The 25,843-nt window shown below is 36.9% G+C and overlaps 1 protein-coding gene across 5 annotated transcripts in view; it reads right to left on the reverse strand.

Annotated features, from left to right (window-relative positions):
* Positions 1-25,843, reverse strand: part of LYST (lysosomal trafficking regulator) — a 171,071-nt gene that overhangs the window by 47,315 nt on the left and 97,913 nt on the right. For 4 of the 5 annotated variants that reach the window (XM_019746974.2, XM_074316725.1, XM_019746973.2 and 1 more), the window contains exons 24-35: positions 25,554-25,731; positions 23,369-23,538; positions 21,876-22,106; positions 20,105-20,271; positions 19,278-19,430; positions 14,577-14,738; positions 13,794-13,982; positions 11,313-11,491; positions 7,726-7,932; positions 1,497-1,673; positions 886-962; positions 558-746 (exon numbers count right to left, since the gene is read on the reverse strand). In XM_019746974.2, the coding sequence (XP_019602533.2) occupies positions 558-746; positions 886-962; positions 1,497-1,673; positions 7,726-7,932; positions 11,313-11,491; positions 13,794-13,982; positions 14,577-14,738; positions 19,278-19,430; positions 20,105-20,271; positions 21,876-22,106; positions 23,369-23,538; positions 25,554-25,731 (2,079 nt within the window). The remainder of the gene's footprint in view (positions 1-557; positions 747-885; positions 963-1,496; positions 1,674-7,725; positions 7,933-11,312; positions 11,492-13,793; positions 13,983-14,576; positions 14,739-19,277; positions 19,431-20,104; positions 20,272-21,875; positions 22,107-23,368; positions 23,539-25,553; positions 25,732-25,843) is intronic. The other variant, XM_019746975.2, reaches the window with a different exon arrangement.

Raw genomic sequence — 25,843 nt, forward strand, 5'->3', positions numbered from 1 at the left:
GAATACAGTCAATGACATTGTAATAACTATGTATGGTTCCAGATGGAGTACCTCACGTCGTAAGGTATATAAATGTCTAATTACTATGCTGCACATCTGAAACTAACGTAATATTGTATGTATTGACTGTAACTGAAAAATATATTAAAATAATCTAATCAGTTAATCTTAAACAAATTTAGAGAATACTTTTAATTTCCTTCTTTTCATTATTTGTGATGCATGTTTTAAATTATATTATTAAAATCTTGGCTAGAAAAATATCTCTTTCCCAACTATCCTGTTTTAGTGATTTCTCTATTTTCTTGTTATGATCATATTTTAAAATTCAAACCAATATACAGATTTTACTACCTGGAAGAACTTTCCCCCCTGAGAATTAAAAAAAAAAATTCTCATAGGATTATTTTTCAAGATGAACTAAATCACAAATGATTAAAAACTTTAAACGAATGAAATAATGTCATGAATTGTTATTGCAGAATAAAGACAGTATTTCACATCAGTATATAAAATATTCATGCAAATGACCTGAAATGTCCTCCCACTCTGCTTACCGGTCATGTGTCAGCTGTTGAATAAGTTCCTGCCAGTGTCGGCTGGCACTCAGATCTACTTTATACATTCCTCTGATATGCTGGATCACCTTTTTTCTCTCAATTCCTTGGGCAAGAGACACTTCCTGGGTGATATCTGCTGCTACTTTAGATATATCCTTTGATTTTGAATCGAGACGCTGAAAAAGACTAAACAAACCAGATTGTCCATAAGTGAAACACATGTGGAACATGAAATGAGTATCAAAACATATTTTAAAACTAAAGGTATGTGTGAAACTTAATGGATTCCTAAAAGACATGATTTTTAGAACACATATAATCCTACCTTTGTTGGTTATTGTTAACCGTTTTCTGCCAGGTAGCTTTACTCACATCTTCTTCAGTTTCATATTTCTTTTGTTCCTAAAAGATTTAAATAAGAATGTACTACTTAACACTGGCACAGAGTCCAACAAGCTAATTTTAAAACCAAGTTAACACAGAAAAAAATATTGTCCCCAGGAGACTAGAATATTAAAATACGCTAACCACTTAAATAATGCGTAATTCCTCTGTTTCCACACAATTGGGGTCACAGGGACGAGGGGAGAATGTTAACCAGTCACTACACCTGAAGAGCTTGCATTAGTTGCTTGCTTCCTTATTTTGCTTTTTCATTAAGGAACGCATGACTCAAGGTTGATGTTTCAATTTGCTTGTTACTATAAAAGTCTTTCCCTCACTGAAAGCTCCCACTAATGGATAAGAATGACCACAGAGGAAAAACATTCCTTAAAATAAGTAGTTCTCTCATGGTAAAAAAAACAACATAAAAAAAATTACCATTTTATTTCATCATCAATGATACTCTATAAGAAAAAACAAGCTTTCAATCATTCTTGCATTACAATCAATGGGATCTCCTCAGAAAATTGTTTCTGTGGTGCACAGACTCACCTCTCCGATCATTTTAAGGAGCTCTGGCTTTGTTGACGCACTGGGAGGGATGCACTTATGGCCACATAACTTTAAGGCATTCATGAGCAGATGTGCTGCGTCCAGTTCTCCCTCAGTCAAGTCATCTTGGTGATTATGGATCAACTCTGACAAATACAAAACTAACTTGGCTCCATGCTTTAAAAAAAGGAACAAAATTTTTCAGTCATAAAGAATTTCTGTTTCTTACATTTAAAATTATTTAACAATAATTAAATTAAGTTGCTAGATTTATTTGCTTGGAGCTGGTTTGAATAAGTCAGCTGAAAAAAGACATTTGGGGGAAACCTGAAGAAACTTGATTCTGCATTGGATATACAATGGTATTAGGGAGTATGCTGATTTTGTTAGGTATAATAATGTTGTTAGGTTATATCAGAAAACGTCTTTTGAAAAATGTCATGATTTCTATAACTTATTTTCAAATACTTCAGAAAAAGAATTAATGATGACACTATGATAAAAATATTAATGACTGTTAAATCTGGGTGATGGTTATATGCTATTCATTATATTATTCTTTCTATTTTCCTTAGTATGTTTGAAAAATTTCAGTGTAAAAAGAAAAAAAGAAAAAGAGAAGAAAAGGAAGGGAGGAAGGAAGGAAGGAAAAGGAAAAGAAAAGACAGAAAACTTTTGGGGGAATAACTTTGGAAAGAAATTTGCTAAAGGAATACAGGAAATAAGCTTGGGATAAGGGAAAATAAATCTTAGTTCTTTCCATAGAAAAACTTAACTGGAAGGGAAACTTTTCTTAAAAACCTTAAGGTAAGTGAGTTATGCTTAGTTATTCTTTCTCCTCTGACTTCTGCTTGGTAGAATAGAAGTTGGTGAAAATTCCAGAACGAAAACCTGTCTTTGGCTGAGCTTATGAACCTTCACTACTCCCTAGGGAGAACTCTAAAACCAGTGAGATGCCAGCTCTCAGTTTTATGTGTGTCTTCAGAGAAGGGCTGGTTTAAGCCAATCTTTTATGAACAGACCCTAGAACCAAAATTAGAGTCTTGTTACTTAAGGTAATGACAATTGTCCTTCACAGCATAAATCTATGCCAAACTTTGATTCATGATTTTTTAAGTGGCCCTCCCATGCTCTCGATATTACACCCGATTGTTATGTGTACACTCTGTATTATTTAGACATTAATTCAGCCAACAAGTTAAACATGCATAATTTCACTTTTTAAAAATTTGCATCGATACAAATAGAACTGCATTTGGCTTTATGACATTTAAAACTGTGAACAGTACTAAATGTCAACAAACAGATTTGGAAACTATTACATTTTGGGTGATATTTAAATTAACATGCTGAATCACATCATGTCATTTCCCCGAAGCATAAGATGAACATATGCAATGATGAAAATAGCAAAGCTCATTTTAATGCAACATTTTAAATGAGTCAGGAGACAGCTGCTACCCGACCAAAAGAGAAAACTGAACAGATGCTCTGCGAGTAAAAGCCTTGAAGAGTTGGCAAATAAAGAGAAATGGTAAATGACTGGAATAATTTCATATGCGTGTCTTAAAGGCAGGGTTCTTAATATAACTCTAAGAATGTTTCCGTTTAGCATTCAGTGACATTCTAAAATCATCTTGAAAATCTATCAGAAATGTTTTTATTCATTCTGAATATCCAAAGTAACACATGATTTTCTTAGACACTGAAGTTGTTTCTAATATCTCATTTTAACATTTTTTGATCAATCACTTATGAACTGCAGTTCCTGGGACTAGAAAGAGTGATTGGGAATCAATGCCAAAAAAAAAAAGAAGTCTTGTTTTCAGCCCTCGAAAAACTAATTTAAGGAATTGAATTTATTAAACACAAATCCTTAGAAAATAATAAAATGCCAAAGTGTATAAAAAATACAATTTTCCACGAAATTTCTAAGAAGGAAGGGTTGAGTAGACTAAAGAAAGGGAGGAAGGTTTTGAAGGCGGTACACAGTGAGTTGGGTACATGGATAAACGGATGGAATGGGCGTGGAGACAGACAGAGGAGGAGAGAAGGCACTCAGTGCTGTGAGGACACATGAATGAAGCAGCGTGTCAGCAGTGACACACAGGATGTGAAAAGGCTACAGCAGAGATGAAGCTCCTGAAAAGAGGAGGCCTTCAGACTGGAGAGTTAGCCAGACTCAAGTTGTAGCAGAAGAGAAACCTGGGGCTTTAAGTATCAGGCAGATTACAAATGGATATAGCTTGTAGGTGGCTATAAAAAGGCAGGAGCAGATCTCTACATACTGCTGTGGATTGATCTCTAGGATCTATTGATAGTTGAAGAAAGTAAAGTACAGAAGAGTGTGTATAGTCCGCTATCTTTCTTAGTGTTGAGAAGTGGGGGAGATAATATACACTTGTGTGTGTGTGTGTGTGTGTGTGTGTTTGTGTGTATATGTGTTTGTACAGATTTGCTTTTATCTCCAAAAGAAATAAACAAATAAAGGTGGTTACCTACAGGGAAAGGGAAAGAATGAGGGGAGGGCCTAGAGATAAAAGCTAGAAGCTCTCTAAATGTGCTATTTTCTCAATTTAATTTTGGAAACATTTTACATAATTAAAAAGCAAACAAAACCCAATGGAATCTGTAAAAATAGAAAACAAATTGAAAAAAAATGAACCTAATTAGTTAGTTGAAGTTGGTGGCATAACCAAATAGAGAAAATTATTTTAAGTGCTTTTACAATACTATATTTTCATGGTACACCCATAGTGGTATCCTAAAAACAAAAACTATAAGAAATCTCAGACTACATTCAAGAGGGTTTGTCATGAGTAATAATGTTGGTCATCGTATTATGAAAATGTGACCTATATGTAGATACAGAAAGATAAAGCAAATCAGTAACTATGCTACTGTCAGCAGGAATCAAGATTATCAACATTAATACAAAGAAATGCAAGTATGAAATCCAAGAAAAAGTGAAGCGTCAGTAGGAGCTCATGATTTATTTCTTTTTCTTTTTTTTAAAATTTATTGGGGTGACAATTGTTAGTAAAATTACATAGATTTCAGGTGTACAATTCTGTATTACATCATCTATAAATCCCATTGTGTGTTCACCACCCAGAGTCAGTTCTCCTTCCATCATCATATATTTGATCCCCCTTACCCTTATTTTTCTAAAAAGATACATATTTCCTAACTTTGTCCACTAAAAAGGCTGACAAGAAATGATAACCCAATAGAAATGAATGTACCTAGTTCCTGGACGTACCGTCTCTAAGTACTATTATCTCATTAAAAGAAAACGGGAGCTCCCTGGAGAAAAAGTTTAGTTCCAGGTTGGGAAATAAATATACAGGATGAGCCTGGGACATTCTCCTATTCCAGAAAGCAAGGAAGTTAATCACATTAACATGTTAAAAATTAAAAAGGCCACGTTAAAAGAACACAACAATTTGCACCCACACAGGTGTTAATTTGAATATCAAACAGAACAATAACTACAAGTTTGAACTATTTATAAAATTTATAAAAAATATCTGAGCTCATAATGACACCTCAGAAACAAAAAACAAATACAAAACCTGGAGGTTGCTAGGGCACCAATTCAGTATTCTAAACACTAATAAGTAGGCATTTATCTTGCCTTTCCTACACAGACTATAATTTAGAGTACCAAAGAGTCGATAAGGGAATATTCTTCCCTATAAATGAATCACAGCTGATAGATGCTGGTGGAATGAGAAACTTAGAGAATTTCCTATTTGCAACTTCTAATGACAAAGTGGATTTTGGCAACTATCAAAGGCAGCCAAAACGATTAGGGTAAAGACTGACGATGAACTTTGTAATGGATGGATCAGGCTGATACCATCTTGAAAAGCAGGGCAAACAGACATTCTCTGCCTCCAGCTATGATGTAATGAGAAATGTGAAGCACTCCTAGTATTCTTTAAAAAAAAACCAACCCCAAAACACCAAAACAAATATGAAACCAAGAACTGGAATCCAGCCGAGCCTCTAGATACAGAGCCATAAGGATACAATCAATCAAATCCAGAATGTGGGAAAGTCTACAGAATAAATGACCTAGTTTCATCACCAAAAACATGATGTTTAAAAAATGGTCTAGGCAGGTAATTACCATGGATTAAAAATATTTAGCACATACCAAATAAATGCAATGTGTGGGCCTTGTTTGGATTCAGAGTCAAGCAAACCATTAAAAAAATATAAGACATATGGGAAATTTTAAACACTGACTGGGTATTAGATGACAATAAGAAATTATTGTTAATATTATTGAGTGTGATAAGTTTTTCTAAAAAAGAGCTTATTGGTCAGAGGTACATATTGAAGTATACAGGTAAAATGATTTGATACCTGACATTTATTTCAAAAGTATACAAAGAAAAATCAAATCTGGGTAATGGTCATGTGGGGTTCTTTTTTGATTTCTTGCAACTTGAAGGTATGTTTGAAAGTTTCCATACTAAACTTAAAAAATCAGGTACAGTAATTTGTTCTTGAGGTGGAGAGGAGGTTACTGTAGTGATCCAAGCATAAGGGGTAGCAGTCTGAACGAGGTGGGTAAATCATACAGATAGACTGGTTAAATAAATGCCTGGCCCTGGTGATAAAATGAATTCAAGAGAGAAGAAACAGTCAACCACAGTTGTAGTGTTTCAGGCAGTAATCGATAAAGACACCACTGAAAGAAACGGAGGAGCAGAGAAGGGAAGCTGGTGTGGGGAAAAGAGGATTGTTACACCAGGGTTGGATTTTGATGGATGGCACCTTTGCTGGCTGTGAAGGAATGAAAGACCACTTCAAATTCTCCATCAAAGGACCATGGGGCTGGTTGTGCTTCTGCCTCAGCAAAGGGAAGACAATGCCTCTCACGCACTTGAGACGCGTTGATATTGGAAAGTACCTAGAAGTGTCATTTCAAAACTGTAACCTTTTGCTTCAGCTTCAGCAAAAGGTTACAGTTTTGAAGTGACACTTACTTTTTAGATATCTATTACATGATTACATGTTATCTTCTAAAAAACACACACACACAAAAAAAACTGTAACCTTTTGGTTCCTACTATGAAATGAAACATCTGGGTTTTCCAAGTATTAAAAGGGATACTTGTTTTTTCTTATGTATCATTTATTACTTTATTTATAGGGATATAATTTACATGTAATAAAACATACAGATATTAAGGGCTTGTTTCTATGAGTTTTGACAACTGCATACACCCATGTAACCACCACCCAAAATAAGATACAGTACATTTTTATCACCACAGAAGTTCTCACTGCCTCGTCCTCAGAGACAACTACTGTCCTAAATTCTATCACCATATCTTAATTTTGCCTGTCCTTGGGCTTTATGAATGTGCACTCTTTTGTGTTTGGCTATCCCTTTCACCAACACACTGTTTTTGAGCCTCGTCCATCATGGTGGGTGTATCAGTAGTCTGTTCCCTTTTATTGCTGTATAATATTCTATTGTATAAATATATGACAATTTGTTTATACATTCTTCTGTTGACAGACATTTGGGCTATTTCCAGTTTGGGGCTATTAGAAAGGCTGCCATGGATATTTTTGCACAAATCTTTTCATGGACATATGTTTTAATGTCTCTTTGGTAAATACCTAAAAATGGACTTTTAGGGTCACAGGTTAAGTGTGTATTTAACTGTAAAAGAAATTGCTAAATAGCTCTCTAAAATGTTTGTACTATTTAAACTCTCCATCTATCACTCTTGAAGTGATAGGATTTATAGACTCCAAAATTCTTTTAAGTATTTTGGTTTTGATCATTCCAAATGATCAACAAATGTTTTCCTATTTTTATTTACTGTAAATATTTTTTAATACATCATATGTACTATTATTTGAACTATTCAGTACAGATGCTTCACGGATAATACAATGCTTTAAAAAAAAAGTCTCCAAATAGTTCTTAAAGAAAACACTTTAAGATTTAGTAACAAACTACAATGGATCTTGTAAGAACTTATGTATAGAACTTTTTTAAGCACTGGAAATGGAATGGAAAATAAACAGATGTCAAATTGAGTCTGGTATAGAGCATCTGAAGAAAGACCTTAGGTGATATTTGGTAAGAAAACTATATTTATGATGTTTAGCATGAAAATACAATTTAATTTCAGTTCTTGTTTTCTACAATTTTGTGTTTCACCAATAGTTTTTACTTAAGAAATACTGAGATACTTACTTGAAGATTTGGGGTAAGACAGTCTCGTAGTATTTCCTGATGATTTGGTTCACGAACTATTTCAAATACTTGCTTTCTCTCTTGTGAAGGGTGGGCTGGTGACAAAATATGCACCAGCAATCTCCCAAGTTGCATCCGGAAGGTTTCCTTACATGACGATAAGATCTTAGTCCACTGCTGCTTGGAACCACTCGTTTTACTTGAACCCTTAACCCAAAACAGGAAGGAATTAGGATCAGACTTCGTAAGCAATATACTAACCTCAACACAGCCCTGAAGAGGATCATACAAAATGTTTTATTCTAGATTTTTAATAACAGTCTCAATTAGAAAGACATATATAGCCATACAAAGGGTGTTTAAAAGAGATGGATATACACCAATGTTTACAGCAGCATTGTTCAAAACAGCCAAAAGGTGGAAACAATCCAGATGTGCACTGCTGGACAAATGGATAAACAAAATGTGGTCCATACATAGAAGGGGATATTATTCAGCCTTAAGAAGGAACTTGAAAACATTATGCTAAATGAAATAAGCCACACACAAAAGGACAAATACTGTATGAAATATTGTATTATAATAACACATGAAATATCTAGAAAGTCAAATTCATGGAGACAGAAAGTAGAAGAGTAGTTATCAGAGGATAGAGGAGGGGGTAACAGGGAGTTACTGGTTAAGGGGCAGAGTTTCAGTTTGGGAAGATGAAAAAGTTGTGGAGATGGATGGTGGTGATGGTTGTACAACAGTGTGAATGTACTTAACACCACTGAATTGTATCCTTAAAAATGTTTAAAATAGTATGTTTTATGTTATTTCACCATAATTAAGTCCTAAACCACTTAAAAATTACCTAGGTCCACATGCAAAAGAATGAAAATAGACTGCTATCTGTCACCATATACCAAAATTAACTCAAAATGGATCAAAGACCTAAACGTAAGACCTGAAACAATAAATTGAATAGAAAGCATATGTACTAAACTTATGGACCTTAGGTTCAGAGATCATTTTGTGAATTTGACCTCAAACATAAGGGAAGTAAAAGCAAAAATAAATGAATGGGACTATATCAAACTAAAAAGCTTCTGCACAGCAAAAGAAACCATCAACAAAACAAAGAGAATGGGAGAAGATATTTGCAGCAACCAACTGAATGGGAGAAGATATTTGCAAACAACATCTCCGATAAGGGACTAATATCCAAAATATATAAAGACCTCGTGCTACTCAACAAGAGAACAATCCAATTAAAAAATGGGCAGAGGACCTGAACAGACACTTCTCCCAAGAAGACATGCAAATAGCCAACAGATACATGAAAAAACGCTCAACTTCACTGGCTATTAGGGAAATGCAAACCAAAACCACAATGAGACCAATTCACATCTGTTGGAACGGCTATTATCAACAAGACAAGTAATAACAAGTGTTGGAGAGGTTGTGGAGAAAAAAAAATCCTCATACAATGCTGGTGGGAATGTAAATTGGTGCAGCCACTATGGAAAACAGTATGGAGATTCCTCAAAAAATTAAGAATAGAATTACCATATGACCCAAGTAATCTCTCTTCTGAGTACCTACCAAAAAAATCTGAAAACATTTATCCGTAAAGATATATGTACCGCTGTGTTCACTGAAACATTACTCACGGTGGCCAAGACATGGAAACAACCAAAATGTCCTTCAATAGATGGTTGGATTAAAAAAATATGTAGTATATATATTCAATGGAATAGTACTCGGCCATAAGAAAAGATGAAATACTTTCATTTGTGACAATATGGATGGATCTTGAGATTATCATGCTAAGCAAAATAAATCAGACAGAAAAAGTCAAGAACCATATGACCTTCACTCATATGTCGGATATAAAACTGAAAGTAACAAACGTGCAAAACAAACAAACAAAAACTAATAGATACAGACAACAATTTAGTGGTTACTAGACAGTAAGGGGGAGGGGAGTGGTAGGAGAGGGCAAAGGGGGTCAAATACATGGTGATGGAAGGAGAATTGACTCTGGGTGGTGAACACATGATATATGATGATACAGAATTGTACACTTGAAACCAATATAATTTTACTAACCAATGTCACCCCAATAAAATTAATAAAGATAAAAAAAATTACCTAGGGCTTGGAAATTTTAAACTCAAAAAAAAAAAAAAAAGAACCATCAAAGAGCAATGGTAGATAAGCCCACACTGATTTTGCAATATAAAAAAGATTCAGCTCTTTCTGTCATCTTTCCATGCGCCATAGTGGTACACGTGGATGTCCTGGCTGATGCTCTCAAGAGTATAAATAATGCCGAAAAGAGAGGCAAACTCCAGGTTCTTATCAGGCTGTGCTCCAAGGTCATTGTGATGCTGAAGCACGGTTACATGGGCAAATTTGAAATCACTGATGATCACAGAGCTGGGAAAATTGTTGTGAACCTCATGGGCAGGTTAAAGAAGTGTACAGTGACAAGGCCCAGATTTGATGCACAACTCAGAGATGTAGAAAAATGGCAGAACATCCTGCTCTTGTCCCGCCAGTTTAGTTTCACTGCACTGACAATCTCAGTGGGCATCATGAACCATGAAGAAGCAAGCACACACAGGAGGGAAAACCTGGGATTCTTTTTCTAGGGATGTAATACATATGTGTAAATGAAATGCCTCAATAGAAAACAAAGTATTCATAATAAAGACTTGTATTAGTACTAAAATATTGAGTATAATAGTCACAAAGTAAGAACTGCATATAAACTGACCACCATTATTCCCTAACAAATAAACAAATAAACCCTTTCAACTGGGTCCCACTAAGGCTAACCAAATGCTGATCAAATCTCCTGTGTCTAGTTTAAAACTGGCTTCAGCACATTTCAGAGTTTATTCTGAGTTTTGGAAATGGCTCTCCAATTACTCCTAGTCCTAAGGGCCCCGTGTGAATGATTCAGTTCTAAGTGGAACCTGCAGACACCAACATCTAGTTTAGATTTAGAGATTGGCAGAGTCATGATTTATGAGTTCTGCGAGAACAGGTTGGCCTTTGGTATCTGTGGAGTGTGCTGACTGACTTGTCCCCTATGGTTAACACTGAGCAACCCACAGAAACCCAAGTGAGCTGATGATAAACGAAGGCTGACACTTGTCAGGATCCTCTATATAATTCTCTATATAATATTGAAGGTGTTGGATACGTTTAAACCCAGATCTAAACGTCATAATAATTCATAATAATAATTCAAGAGTAAGTAGCTACAAATAAAGTACTTTAAAAATAGGTTATAAATTTAAACTATCATAGAACTCACTAAAGCCTGACTCTTTTCTGATGCTGCTGTTACTTAAACTACAATATTAGAAAATGGCTTTCAGGTTATAGACTTAAAAACCAATGCTGCACGAAGTGAGTCCTTTTGAAGAGGGTAAATCAGCAATATATATTTCTCCATTATTAAAATTCAAGCTATCTGAGTTTCAGAAAACCTTGTGAGAGTAGAAATATGATTTTGAAAACATAATACAGACACATGAAACCTGTACTCCTTTTGTATGAATGAACATTCTCCATTTAATAAACTTACTTACAATAGATACTTTGAATCCTTCTACTAGATACGTGAATATTTCTTTCTGAAATGGATTGAAAACGGAAGGCTGTTCATGATGAATATTTTCTTCAGAAATTTCAGTCTGGGAAACCGAGGTCTTGCTTTGAGTGGCATTTTCTGGAGTACTCAAAATGTCAATAATGTCTGGATTAAAGACTGAATTACAAAAAAGGATAAAAAATTAGTCAAATCACCGATACCTAGTCATTGCAAATGTAACGATGCTGCTAAAAATATTCCATGCAATTACTATTTCAGTTGTCACAATACAAATGTATTAGATGTCGAATACACTAGAGAAAGTTGAATGCACCTACAACAATGAAGAAATTTAAACACACATAAGTCTTGCAATTCTAAATTAAGAATTTCTTTTACTAATGAAGAAGAATTAAAGTGCAAAATTGTTAAAGCCATGAGGTTCTGGTGCAAGTCAGACATGAAGACCACGTGATGCTTACACTGGCCAGATATGCGGAGCTGTTTCACTGCATACACTATTCCATTAAAGCTGTGTATGTGATAAAAATGGTTCCATTTCAGAGTTTAGCCTGGGGCCAGGTGCCCCAAATATGAATTAGAAAAGTTGTTTTTTGTTGGGTTTTTTGTTTGTTTTTTTTTAAATCTTGGATATATTATGTTTTCCTACTGATCAACAATTACTGTTTTCTTTTTCTTGCCTTCTTGGGGTTATTGGAACCTTTTTTAAAATTCCATTTTAACTTATCAATAGTGCTTTTGAGTGTGTTTGTTTGCATAGCTTTTTAGTGGTTGCTCTAAATAGAACATTTTATGTATAAATGTATAAATCATTAACCACTATAGAACTGCAAATTGAAACCACAATGTGGTATCACTATACGTCTATCAGAACGGCTAAAATTAAAAATAGTAACAACTCCAAATACTGGTAAAGATGTGAAAAAACCTGGATCTCTCATGCATTGCTGGTAGGAATGTAAAGTTACGCATTTACTCTGGAAAAGTTTGACAGTTTCTTAACAAGAACAAAACACACACTACCACACAACTCAACAATTACACTCCTGGGCATTTATCCCAGGAAAATTAAGACTTATGTTCACACAGAAACCTTCATGTAAGTGTTATAGCAGCTTTACTTGTAAGAGCCAAAAACTGGAAAAAACCCAGATGGTCTTTCAACAGGTGAGTCTGGTACATCCATACTATGGAACACTACTCAGCAAAAACAAAAAAATGCAACAACCAGGAAGGCTCTCCAGAAAATTATGCTGAGTGAAAAAAGCCAAGGCTACATTTTTTATAATTCCATTTATGTAACATTCTTGAAATTATGAAAATGTAAATGGAGAACAGATTTTGGAGGTTAGCCAGAGACTAAGGAAGGGGTGGGGGATGGGAAGAAAGTGGTTATAACTATAAGAAGGCAACATAAGGGATCCCTGTGGATGGAAATGTTCTGTTTCTTGACTGTATCAATTTCAATATCCTGGTGTGATGTTGGTAGTTTTTCAGGATCCTGTACACTGGGTACAGGGTCTGTTGGGGTACACTGGGTACAGGGTCTGTTGGGGTACATGGGTACAGGGTCCGTTGGGGTACACTGGGTACAGGGTCTGTTGGGGTACACTGGGTACAGGGTCCGTTGGGGTACACTGGGTACAGGGTCCGTTGGGGTACACTGGGTACAAGGTACATGAGATCTCTCTGTAGTATTTCTCAATAACTACATGTGAATCTATGATTATAGTAGTTCCCTCTTATCCGTGGTTTCACTTTCCATGGTTCCAGTTAACCACAACCACTGAGGTCCAAAAATATTAAATGAAAAATTCCAGAAATAAACAATTCATAAGTTTTAAATTGCACACCATTCCAAGTAGCATGATGGTATCTCCCGCTGTCCCCCCGGGACGTGAATGTCCAGCGTCCCCACACTGTATAAACTCCCCACCCATTAGTCACTTAGTGACCATCCTGGTTGTCAGTTCAAGTGTCTTTGTATCACAGTGCTCATTGTCAAGTCACCCTTATTTTATTAATAGTGGCCCCAAAGCTCAAGAGTAGTGATGTTTGCAATTCAGATATGCCAAACAGAAGTTGTGAAGTGCTCCCTTTAAGTGAAAAGGTAGATACATACAGGAAAAAACATAGTGTATATAGGGTTTGTACTATCTGCGGTTTCAGGCATCCATGGGGGTCTTGGAATGTATCCCCTGTGGATAAGGGTGGGGAAGACAAAACCTCAAATAAAAGGTAAAAGAATAAATAGATTGACTGTATTCTTAATTTAGGCCAGCATGTAACACATTGAAGAACGGACTTTTATTCAAGACTATTAGCTCCAAATAAGAAAAAAAATTTTTTAAGAATGAAAAAGTAATGCTGTTTAAAAATATGAAACCTATTCAGTTCCCTCTTCAATTATTTTCCTTTTAATTCAATATCTGAGTAAGGACATATTCTCTCGTCCTACCTTGATAAACAACCCTGTTAACCGCTAAGATGGTGAGCTTTTGCAGCCTCTGGGCAAGCTCCGTTTCGGTCGCCTGGACAGGGTTCTGGCTCACCCTCCGTTGCATCATCATATGAAGTTCATCACTCGCCACAGAACGCATTTTCATCAGAAGAGAGTCAGTTTCAGAAAGGGGAAATTTTCGAGGACCTTCAAATATATAAATCAAAACATCAAATGCCAGAGTTACAAGGATAAGAAAACTATTTTTTGCTGTAACCTTTTGATTATCAGACCAAGAAAAGAACCTTATTTAATACAAAATTAATTTATACAAAGGAAAGAGAGTGATTAAGAGAAAGTGATGTTTCTCCCTCTTTGAAGAAGTGCAACAGTACTTCTGATTTCAAAATCCTAAATAAGAAGCTGGAGCTAGTGACAGCCTAGTAGGGTGGCTGTCATTTGGCAAAATTTGCGTCTCCCGAAAAATTCAATGAATTAGAAGCTTATATGTAAGTACTTCAGAATGCTTTGACAAAATATTTTCAAATACTGTTTCACTTCCTTGTATTCCAAAATAATTAATAGATTTTTAAAGCACATTGTGTTTTAGTAAGAACATGATTATTTCTGGATAATTACCATTGTTGAATTTTATAAAGTAGTTTTGAAAAGTGAAGATAGTGACATAGTAGAAATTGAATGATTTGCATCACTTAGGATTCAATCCTACAATAAAATTTCCTGAGAAATGTTTCCTCAGATTGAACAGGTAGGATCAGGGTTCCTGCACCATTACTGCACCTGCTCCGAGAGGTACCACACAGGTAGCGGATCCAGGAGAACACGGGGGGAATGAGTCTTGATTTAGTGGACTGAAGGAGAAGGGCATCGGAAGTTGACCATAGGAACGAAAATGGCGTCTTGGCAGGTAAGGAACAGTGGGACCCTTCATTGGAATTGAACCTTTGTTTTAAATTATGAAAACATGTATCAATTTCCATAAACAGCCTCTATACACATTACTTACATATACTAAAATATGATAGGCTTTAATGACTCATCCTGCAAGATATTTAAATATTTTAATAGCATTTTAGACTGCCCAATATTTTAAGTATCAGTATTTTTAATCAGTGAATACATTTTGGTGGGTAGGGTCACCTTTGAGACAAAACGAAGCAAATAAAAAGAAAAAATTTCATATCCGGGACATATTCAAGAATAATACTGTCAGACTACATCCTTAGTTTAAGCAGATTCTTCCTAGCATCTACCTCTCTGACAGCTTTCCTCTGTATCAGCAGCTGACAGTCACAATTCAGAGGCACAGCCGTGTACTGACAAAGGAAATGGTGGTTTGCAGTGCTGCATACTGGGAAAACTGGGGGTATTTCAGCTCTCACGCTGTGATGTCACACTGCGCTGGTGCGGCCTCGAGTATACTCCTTCCTAAGCCGCAGTTTCCTCATATGTAAGATGAGGATTAGAAAGTAAAATAGAGCCTACCCCACAGGTCGGTATTTGTCGCCATCTGACACTATATTAAATACATGTGTTTACAGGCTTATTGACCATTTTATCCAGGACAATATAAGTTCCATGAGAGCAGATAAAATGATAACTGGTACATGGCTGATGCTCAGTCAATATGGTTGATGATTGGGAGAATGGATAAAGAGGTTGTTCTGTGGATTAAATAAAATAATGGACATAAAACACAATGCCTCTCTCATATAAAGAATCAAAAGTTGTTAGTAGTTGGGCCGGCCCGGTGGCTCAGGTGGTTAGAGCTCCATGCTCCTAACTCCAAAGACTGCTGGTTCGATTCCCACATGGGCCAGTGGGCTCTCGACCATAAGGTTGCCGGTTCAATTCCTCGAGTCCTGCAAGGGATGGTGGGCAGCGCCCCCTGCAACTAAGATTGAACGCAGAACCTTGAGCTGCAAGCTGCCGCTGAGCTCCCGGATGGCTCAGTTGGTTGGAGCGCATCCTCTCAACCACAAGGTTGCCGGTTCAACTCCCACAAGGGATGGTGGGCTGCGCCCCCTGCAACTAGAAAACGGCAACTGGACCTGGAGCTGCGCTGTGCCCTCCACAACTAAGACTGAAAGGACAACCACTTGACTTGGGAAAAAGTCCTGGAAGTACACACTGTTCTCCAATAAAGTCCTGTACCCCTTTCCCAATTAAAAAAAAAACCTTAAAAAAAAAAAGTTGTTAGAAGTTGATATTGTTATTAATGGTTGAAATATAAAGGAAATTCATGTGTATGTGAATTATTATAATAATAAAATGTTTATTATTTATTTATTACAGTTTAAATGTATATGTAGCATTTTATATAATACCCAAATGCTACTTCCACCTTCATGCAACAAGATGATGTGTAAAGCTTTTCATATTCATAAGTAGTCAAAAAAATACATATAAAAGAATGTGCATTGCTACCCTGTTTATAATAGCAAAAACAAAAAAGTAAAAAAAATACCTTTGTTTATTGATAAACATAACAAAAGATGATCACGGCAAATCAATATAATAGATTATTATGCATTCATTAAACATAAAGGATATTTACAGTATATGGAATGATGTCTATAATATTGATTGAAAACAGAAACCAGTTTACAAACGGAAGCTACAGTATCATACCATTTAGGTAAAATTCTTTCTCTTATAAATCTCTACCAAAAAGGAGACAGAGGCTAAGAAATCGGTGCTTTGTTCACTGGGTAGTAGAGACCCAACGGGGCTGTTGAGCAGAAGAGTGGTACACGAGCCAGGCAGTAAGAAGATTAATCTGGCAATAAATAGTATCTAACTCCGCTACCAGGACTGGATGCCCAGATATGACGAAAGCGCTGCTGAAGAAACTTGGGTCCCAGCCACGGGTGTACTGGGGCTCCCAGTCTGAGGAAATCTGTCTGCTCCAAGAACATGGTTGGCCCCAATAGAAGATGCAGGTGCAGGCTGTCCCCACGCCTCCGGCTGGAGGTGTTTCCAGCAGGGGGCGGCAGTGGGGCTGAAGGTGGCACCTGTCTCAGCAGTTTTCAAAAAATGCTAACTAAGTCTATTTAGGAAAAAGCCACCCCACACTAATGGGAAGAGCTTGTTTTAAATCTCTGAAGGGACAGTTCATCATCTAAATGATGGAACCAGGAACAGAAATCCCTTAGTCACTTCCATATTAAGAACAAATAGACCCAGAAGCAGAGCGGCTTCTTGCTTTGGATCTTTTGTACCCATAGCGGACAAAGCCAATATACTTTTCACTAACAGTGAAGAAAGAAACAAGACATGTCATTCCCAAATACATAAATAAAACAAGATGGAAGGAATTACAAAGCAATATAAAGAGGCATTTTGTAAACTGCGCGCACAAAGACAGAACTTAAATAAAGCAGTATTTAGAACAGGATGAATTCTTGGGAGAAACCGAGAGAGATGGGCCCTACAGATAGGACAGACCTGGTGTGAGTAGATGTGGATGGTGCCAGACACAAAGGGAAGAGTGTAGGTGTCCTTGGTCAAGCAGCCTCTAATTCTAGGCCTCAGAGGATCTGTAAAATGAGGAGGCTGGACTGCAGGACTTTTAAGGTCTTTTATCAAGTGCAAAATTTGTGGGATTCTACAAGCCCCACACGGTTTACAGCAATGGCATTGACTTAAGAATGAAAAGGAAACCACAAGAGTCAGAAAAACAGGAGAATGGTGTAGAGAAAGGACTAAATGTCCATTATCCACTTTAAGATGACTCAACAAATAAACCTGCAGCCAAGCAGGGTTCTGAGGCTCTTAGGTGATAAAAATGCTAGTTAGTATCTGAAGCCGGTTAGACACCACAGAGCACAGAAAACAGCAGAGGGGCTCCTGTGTGGCCCAGGCACAGACTGACGTAGAGACGACCAGGGACCTGGGGATAGAGGCAGAGAAGAAATGGACGTGAGAGTGAGTGATATCAACAAGAAAGAAAGTGGGAAAGACGTACATTCTCATACAGCCGAGGGTGACTGCCATCTAAACGGTCACGAACCATGTCAGGAATCCTGCAGAGGAAAGGTGCCCAGACTGGCATGTGGGAAGCAGAGCAGTGCTGTCACGCTTGGTACAAGATGGAGTTCTACCTGAACAAAAGGGGGTGACGGGGAAAGCAGCTCAAGGGGAGAGACTGTGTTCAGATGCCAAATGAAGGAAGGCTGGAGAGGGGCAATGTGGGTGTTTTAGAAGTTTTATTTACATAACTTTTATTTAGCACAATCTAAATACGACTGCCAAACAATGTATATTTAATAGCTTTTCTCTGCAGAATTGTTTTTCACATGGTTTTAAAATTCGGCATAGCACTAAATACAATGAAGTAGTTTAACATAAGTAGAAGACAGATTTGGATTTAAAAGCCCTTAAGGCTGTGACAGTGATTAAACGTCAAACAATTTAGCAAACACTCTGTTTGGAGATACGTGTGTCTACATATATACCCACTATACATACATACATGTATATGTATATGTGTATGTGTACCTTATAGATACATATAGGAGGGTGTGTTATGGTATCTTTCAGCATCATGCGTATAAAGTATAAAGGGCATAGCGGATTTTGTAGAAAAAATAAGGAAGTCTAACAGTATTAATACTTACTATTTGATGCTATGTACTAATTCACAGCAAGCCCTGATATCGTGTGTCTTCTAACCACATCTGAGCCACCACTGTCCCCTACCTTGACTATAGCAATAGCCTCCTGGCTGGATATCCCCTTTCCCCCCATCTTTTGTGCTCGCTTCTAATCCACTCTCCACACAGGAACCACAGCGGTCTATAGAAAATGAACATCTGACTATGTCATGCCACCTACGTAAGCACCTTTGATAAGGTCCCATCAGGATGAAGTCTAAACTCCTAACATAGCCTCTATGGCTATGGTCACGTGCAAACAGGCCCATGCCACAGGTGCAGCCTCACACGTCGCTCTCACCCAGGGCTACACTCCAGCCAACAGCTTCTTCCAGTTCCCTGAGCAAGCCTTGCTTTCTCTAGCCAGAACCCTCATCGAAGCCGCTCCTTCTGCCTGTAACACCGTCCTCTGACCTTGTTCACTCCTTTCCATCCTTTGGGGCCATATTGAAATCTCACCTCCTCCGAGACTTCCCTACCTCTTGATGTAAATTGGGTTGCCCTGTCAGAGTCTTGATTCCCAACTCCTACATTCCTCTACTATTTTATAATCTCTGCAAGGGCAGCTTCTGCCTCTGTTTCTTTAAATCACTGTATCGTCAACATTTAACACACTGCTTAGCACATGGCAGGTGCTCAAGAGATAATTAAATAAGAACAGCACTGAAAAGAAAGCAGTAGAGCAGTTTCTTCTGGGAGGAAAAATTTCTCAAATTTTATAGCTTAACTTTTAAAATCATACTTTAAAAACGTGAATAGCATCAGAAAATATGAAAGCCAAGCTACCTTCAATTTGCAGTTATTAAAATATTATTTCAATACTCACCAGCAATGCTCTTCCGCTTTTGAAATACTGTATGATGGGGAGCAGAAGGTAACTGGAATGAATTTGTAAGGTTTTCGGAGTCATGATTTGCGGTGGTCCTTATAAATTCCATAGCAGCCTGGAGAACTCTGAACTGTAGTGCAACAGCCATATCTAAAAACAGCAGATACTAGAGTGTTTTCAAGCTATGTGGCTGTCAATGTTTTTATTGAATTATATTTATATTCATGCAATATCTAAATTGTCATAAATTAAAACTTGCTAATCAGCATGGTTCTTGATGGTAACAAACTTTTTTTTAGTATATGTGCTGCCGAAGCGAGCACAACAAACATTTTTTAAACTGTTTTTACAAGCAATTTTAAAGCAAATTTCCAAATGGTCGCTATAAAAAATTTAATGGAAAAATGCCAGTCCACAAATGTATTTCATTTTATATAATTGTTTTAAAGAACAAGTTTTTAATATATAAGGCAAAAGTTTAACCAGAAATTCCTCACATTTTTCTGTTTCATAGTCACATTAATATTTGCCATTAAAGAAAACTAAAGGGCATTATTATTCAACATAAGCCTTTTAATTCTATTTGGTATGAGAAATCAGCAGCTTCTTTGAATGATATGTTGCCAGCTACTAATTACATAAAGGCATCACTTTTTTTTTCTTTTTGCCACTTAAGGAGGCTTCTTTTTAAAGCTGATAGATATCATCACAAATTTAAGTATAAACTTTCAGTAAACTAGTCTCCAAGAAGAAAGAGATTAAGTTCAAATAACATTTTTGACTACTCCACAACTCCCCCAAACTCCATAAAAATTCAATCTTACTTTGTGTCCTCTGGTTTTTGCTATTTTGAAGATATCCAAGCAGTACAATGAGGTCTTCAATGACTCTAAAATATTGTATGCCTGAGGAGCTGCAGGCATGAATTGTAACTGCTACGAAAAGTCGCTGTATATCACAAGCAAGCAATTTGTATTCATTCAAAGGAATGCTAAAGAAAAAGAACAAGTGATTTAAGGCAAAGAGAACGGGTTTAATCCCTGTTCTACCAGCAGTCATTCATGCATGCATGCATTCAGTCAACATTTATTCATGCTTACTCTATGGCAAGTAACATGAAATGCACGCTAGAAATAGAAATAGGAAGGCATGCTTTGACTCCTGTCGAACAGTTTGTCTTGCAGAGGAGCAGACAAGTAAAGAGATAACTATAAACAGTAAATGGTAGAAAGTGTAACATCAGGGGTTAATACAAGATACTGCGGGAAATCACAGGCAGGCTGCTAACCACACTAACAGTGGAGATTTTGTAGGTGTGAGCAGAACATTCTGAGAAGGCTTTGCAGAGAAGATGAATTTAAATCAATTAATTAACCTCTCTGAATCTCACTTATACAAATTATAGTTATTTTAAGGACTCAAAGAGATAATAGATTTGAACATATATTAAACACTTATAAATACCTAATACATATGAATTAGTTACTTCTGTCCCTCAATTTTTAACCTTAATAATCTACCTCAGTGTGTGATATTAAGCATAAATACTAATCTCCATTTACTTTTTCCAAATCAAACAAGAGTTATAAATGGCAATTGTTTGGGTCAATTAATAGAGTCTCATATTAGGGACATTAACTAGGTACAATTTATTTATAAAAACAACAAACTACTTCTAGAAGACGCCTGCAGGCACTCTTCCCAAGTTCTACCAACTTAATGTATTGTAATGTAATCAAGACTAAGTGTCTTAGGAAATACAGTACTTTGTATTTCCTTGTATTTCTTGTATGTCTGGCATATAGAATTGAACTGAGCTGAGTGCAAGGAGTCTCTCTTGTACTCACAGAACCTTTTTGGCCTAAGTATCACCAAGGATATGCTCCATCTTCTCTGCAAGATAGTATTTAGTGCTTGACCATGCCATAAGATGGTGCTTCTGGAGATTTATACTTTAACATTATGCTGATAAAAATGTTACACTGTACATCATAAACGCAAACACCAAAGACACAAAATTCAAATAAAAATGTAATCTCTTATTTTTTAAAGCTGTTATTCAATTTTGTGGGCATCCATTTGCCGATATACCTCAGCAATTAGAAATTAAGTTTTGGCAGTGGACAGTGCTGCAGTATGCTAAAAGTAGGACAGCACAGTGAGTTCAAAGCATAGGCTTTTGAAGTAAGTGTTCAATCTCAGGTTCTCTGCTATTTACTAGCTGTGTGATCTTCACCAACTTACTATCTCTCTAATCCTCAATTTCCTATTCCTATAGAGATAATAATTTTTATAAGACTTTAGTGGAAGCTTGGTAAGCATATTTCAGGACCGCTAAACTTATTCAACTTGTCTTCAAGTTCCAAGTACCTATAAGTAGGTCATATAAATACCGTCTCTGTTAACTAAACTTTGTTGAAAATGATGGAAAATATGCCCCTCCAAATTTAATTGGATTAATTTAATCAGTTTTGTAAGAAAGAAATTCTTTGAATGTGTTATGAAAAATCAGATGCTTTACCATAACCTATTACTAAAGTTTCCCCTTCCAAAGTATTTGTCAGATGCAGTTTTAAATAACAATTTAAAACTTACTTCTTTTCTAATCCATTCAGTGCTGCTACTGTATTACACAACACGTAGAGGAGACCATTATCCAACAACATATCTGCTACCTTCGAACAAGAATTCAATATTTGGAGAAGAAGTAAAAGAGCATTATGCAAGAGCATGTTGTCATATAGAGAGTTCTCTATTAGTCCCAGAATAGGAATGACAGACCACTTCTGAAAAAGTCCCATGTTTTTCACATCTTCCAGATCAAGTCTATAATAAATAATACACAATTAAGAGCATGTTAGAATTACTTAACCAAGAAAATAAGGAAAACATTGCAATACGGCCATTTTGTTTACCTGATTCTGAAGCTATAAAAAATAAACATGGGGAGCAAAGATTCTTAACTTTTTTTAGATCACAGATCCCTGCAACAATAAGATAAAAGGTGTTGCTAGAAATCTGCCCCAAGGTAAATACACCAATATTCAAATGAAACATGTAAACAATTTCATGGCTTCAATTGACTCACTTTAATTTGTCTGTGGGCCCATTAGGTGTCTACAGAACCCCTGCTTTAACGGTCTATATAACAAGTGCACAGGAAAAAAAATTGAGAGTCAGTGAGCTAGTAAAGAGACGGCTAACAAAAGGAATGAGTCTTGAGCTCTTATCCCAATACTATTTGTCTCCGTGATGAAGGGAGACTGTTTAAGCATTCAGTACCTCATTTTCTCATCTGTCAGATATGGGTGGTAATATTTGCCCTACTTTTTCTCAAGGCTGTTGTGAGAATCAAATGAGATGATGCAGAATTGCTGTGAAAGAGCCAAAAGCTGTATGCAAATGACAAGTACTACCGTCATCACTGCAATTAATAAGTACATTCCTCAAGGTGTGAATTGGTCTACTTCATAAGTAGGAGACACTAATAATAATAATAATAATAATAATAATAATAATAATAATGAGACATACATTTCTGTCTATCATAGGCAGAAATACCACTTTAACTTTCCTGTCAAACTTCTGGTTTGGGAGAAATTGTTCTTTTGTTTTGTGCTTGTTCGCTAACCCTTCATTCAGCATTATACCAGGGTCAGAACTCAGTAATTAGCACACCACGAATTCCAGGTGAGGGACTGGCTCTTCTCCCAGGTAGCCTAAAGGCTCTACGGGAAGTGAGGGGCTTCTCCATGGGTCACTCATGGAATCTGATGCTGAGAGCACACGAGCCACCTTGCTGTTCAGTAACCTCCTTGTGTTAAAACTATCCGCCTAATCTTGATCACCTCCGTCTTTCATGAATGCAATATTTATTTGTTTCTAGTGTATAACTAGTGAATGAAATACAAAGGAAGGTGTTATATTAGAAAGAATATCATATGGGGAATAATAAATTGATTCACCAGGAAAATGACTTTTAGCAGATTTTTCCTAAAAGTGACCAAATAATTTTAAGAGTCAGTTTAATAAACTTTACATTTAAGACAAAAGATCCCCAGTTATGGTGGAGGGAAGAACCCACTTACTCTTCATCAAGGCCAATATGTCGACCAAAGAACATCTCTATGAAGCATTCTAACAGCTCCTGAGTTCCCCGATGAAGATACAACTGGTTGGCTAGCAAGGAAAAGCCACGATTCTTCAGGAATTTATCTTTTTGTTCTTTAGATGCTCTATTAAAATATGCATGTAACAGCTAAGGAAAAAAATTCAGACAATTTGGATAATGTATTAAAATTGTATATAATGTACACAAATTAGACAGTGTGTTATACTTGTATTTGTAAGGTATTGTTTAATATCATGTATATAGAACATAAGAAGCTAAAAAACATGCAACCTCCATAGCAAAACAAAACAAACGCTTCTCTGACCACTGTGGAATGCTAAGGATGACCCTGTCTTGGAGACCTTCATACTGCTGTGACGGGGAAACTAGCTCTTTAGCTGAACACGGCCACCCAGTGGCCTGGCAGCCTTAGTCCAGTGTGAGTATAATAGATGATTGTGCCCAATTCTGAAGGGGACAAGTCGGTCCATACTGCAATACGCTTTCCCAGCAAATGTGTGCAAACTCATGTGCTGCTTAACAACAGGCACACGTTCTGAGAAGTGAGTCGCTAGGCGATGGAGTCCTTTGTGAACATCGTAGGGTCTTACACAAACTAGATGGCACAGCCTACTGCACACCTAGTCTGTAGAGTATAACACCGTCATATATGTGGTGGTACATATGGTTGCATACTCGGTCAGTGACCAAAAATATCATTATGTGGCGTGTGTGTGTGTGTGTGTGTGTGTGTGTGTGTGTGTGTGTGTGAGAGAAAGAGAGAGCGAGAGAGAGAGAGCGCGAGAGAGAGTGAGAGTGAGAGAGAGAGACAGAGACAGAGAGAGATCTCCTACACCTCTACCTCTATTTCTAGACTTCTTAACAGATTGTTTATCCTGAGCACAGGCCTAAACTTCCACCCTTCGCTAGCATCTTAAATGCAACATGTATAAAACCAATTAATTATTTTTCCTTCCAGACTCACTTCTACCACGGTTCCGACCTCAGGGCAGTAGCATCCTTCCCCTAGACTTCCAGGCTAACCTTTTCTCACCCTGACTCCCCACGTGTAAATATGGAGGTACCTCTCCTCCACTCCAGCGAATGTCTCTCCAATCTGTCCGTCCTCTAACTTCCACTTCCCCAGATCAGGAACTCATCATTTCTCCCCTGGACTACTGTGCTAGCCTGCTAAGAAAATTATTTCACCTCTCTCTCCCCAGCAGTCACTCCCTCACAGTGGTGACAGACTGTTCTTCCCAAAACATACATCTGTTTACTCTCTTACTTAAAAAGCTTTCTAAGTTTACAGCATAATACAAAATACACCTTCGTGTGAATCCTTCCCTGGTTCCCTCATCAGAATTAATGGCTTCTCTTACGCTCCCACTCTTCTTTATTAGCACTGCCATTGAAGCACTCATCACAGAAGCCTCACATTTTCCTTAGTCGGGTATACGACTCTCTCCCTCTAGTGAGGGAGACCATAAATTCCTTTGAATGTAGAGGCTTATAGTATTCGCCCTTATATCCCACATAGCAACTAGCCCACTGTTTTGCACATAAAATGGAAGCTCAGTAAATACTGTGCTGAACTGTAAGTGATTAAACAATATCCTACATCATTCAATTTATCAGTACCTGTTATATACTAGACACGGATGCCTACCCTCTTGGAGCTTGTACTTCAGTGTGGGAGATATTTTTTAAAGTACAAAATAAATTAAAAAGATAATGACAAGATATAAGTAGGATGTGATGACAGAATAAATGAGGAACAGGCCCAGAGGAAGGTTATTTTGAAAGGTGATCAGGGAAGGTCTCTTGGAAAAAATGGCATCTGAGCTAAAACCTGAAGTATAATAAACGTCTGAGATTTGATGCTACACTGCAGGAAAGATCCCCAGTGAACTACGTGTTCCTCATAATTGGTAGACTTAAAAAAACATATTGCTATGAATCAACATATGGAGGAAGGCTTAAGATTAGATGATAATACATATGAAAATATAAATAAGAAGTAACAAATTGTACCAGTTCATTATTCTCAAGCATAAAATAAAACTTAAGGTCTACTTCAACATACCTATATATTTAAATTATGAATTACACATCTGTTTATTTTTCTGAATTAAAACAACACATCTAGGATTTGCGCTTACTTTAATAACTCCTTGTTGTATAGCAGGTGATGGGTGGTTAACGAGGACTAACAGCACATCGGCTTGAATCAGCTTGTCCATCACGTCTTCAAGCATCACGTCAGGCAGGATGAGAAGAACTCCACTTAAGAGCTCATATAATCCACAGCATATGGGTACCAGACAGTCTTCAGTTACACTAAAACAGACCCCAAAAGTCTTACTAACACAATATCAGGGAGAAAAGGACAGGATGATTACCTTAAGAACTGTGGTGACTATAGTCACGAGCCGCTTAAGGACAGGTCATG

Source organism: Rhinolophus sinicus, linkage group LG12 (genome assembly GCF_036562045.2).
Source record: "Rhinolophus sinicus isolate RSC01 linkage group LG12, ASM3656204v1, whole genome shotgun sequence".
Lineage (NCBI taxonomy): Eukaryota > Metazoa > Chordata > Mammalia > Chiroptera > Rhinolophidae > Rhinolophus > Rhinolophus sinicus.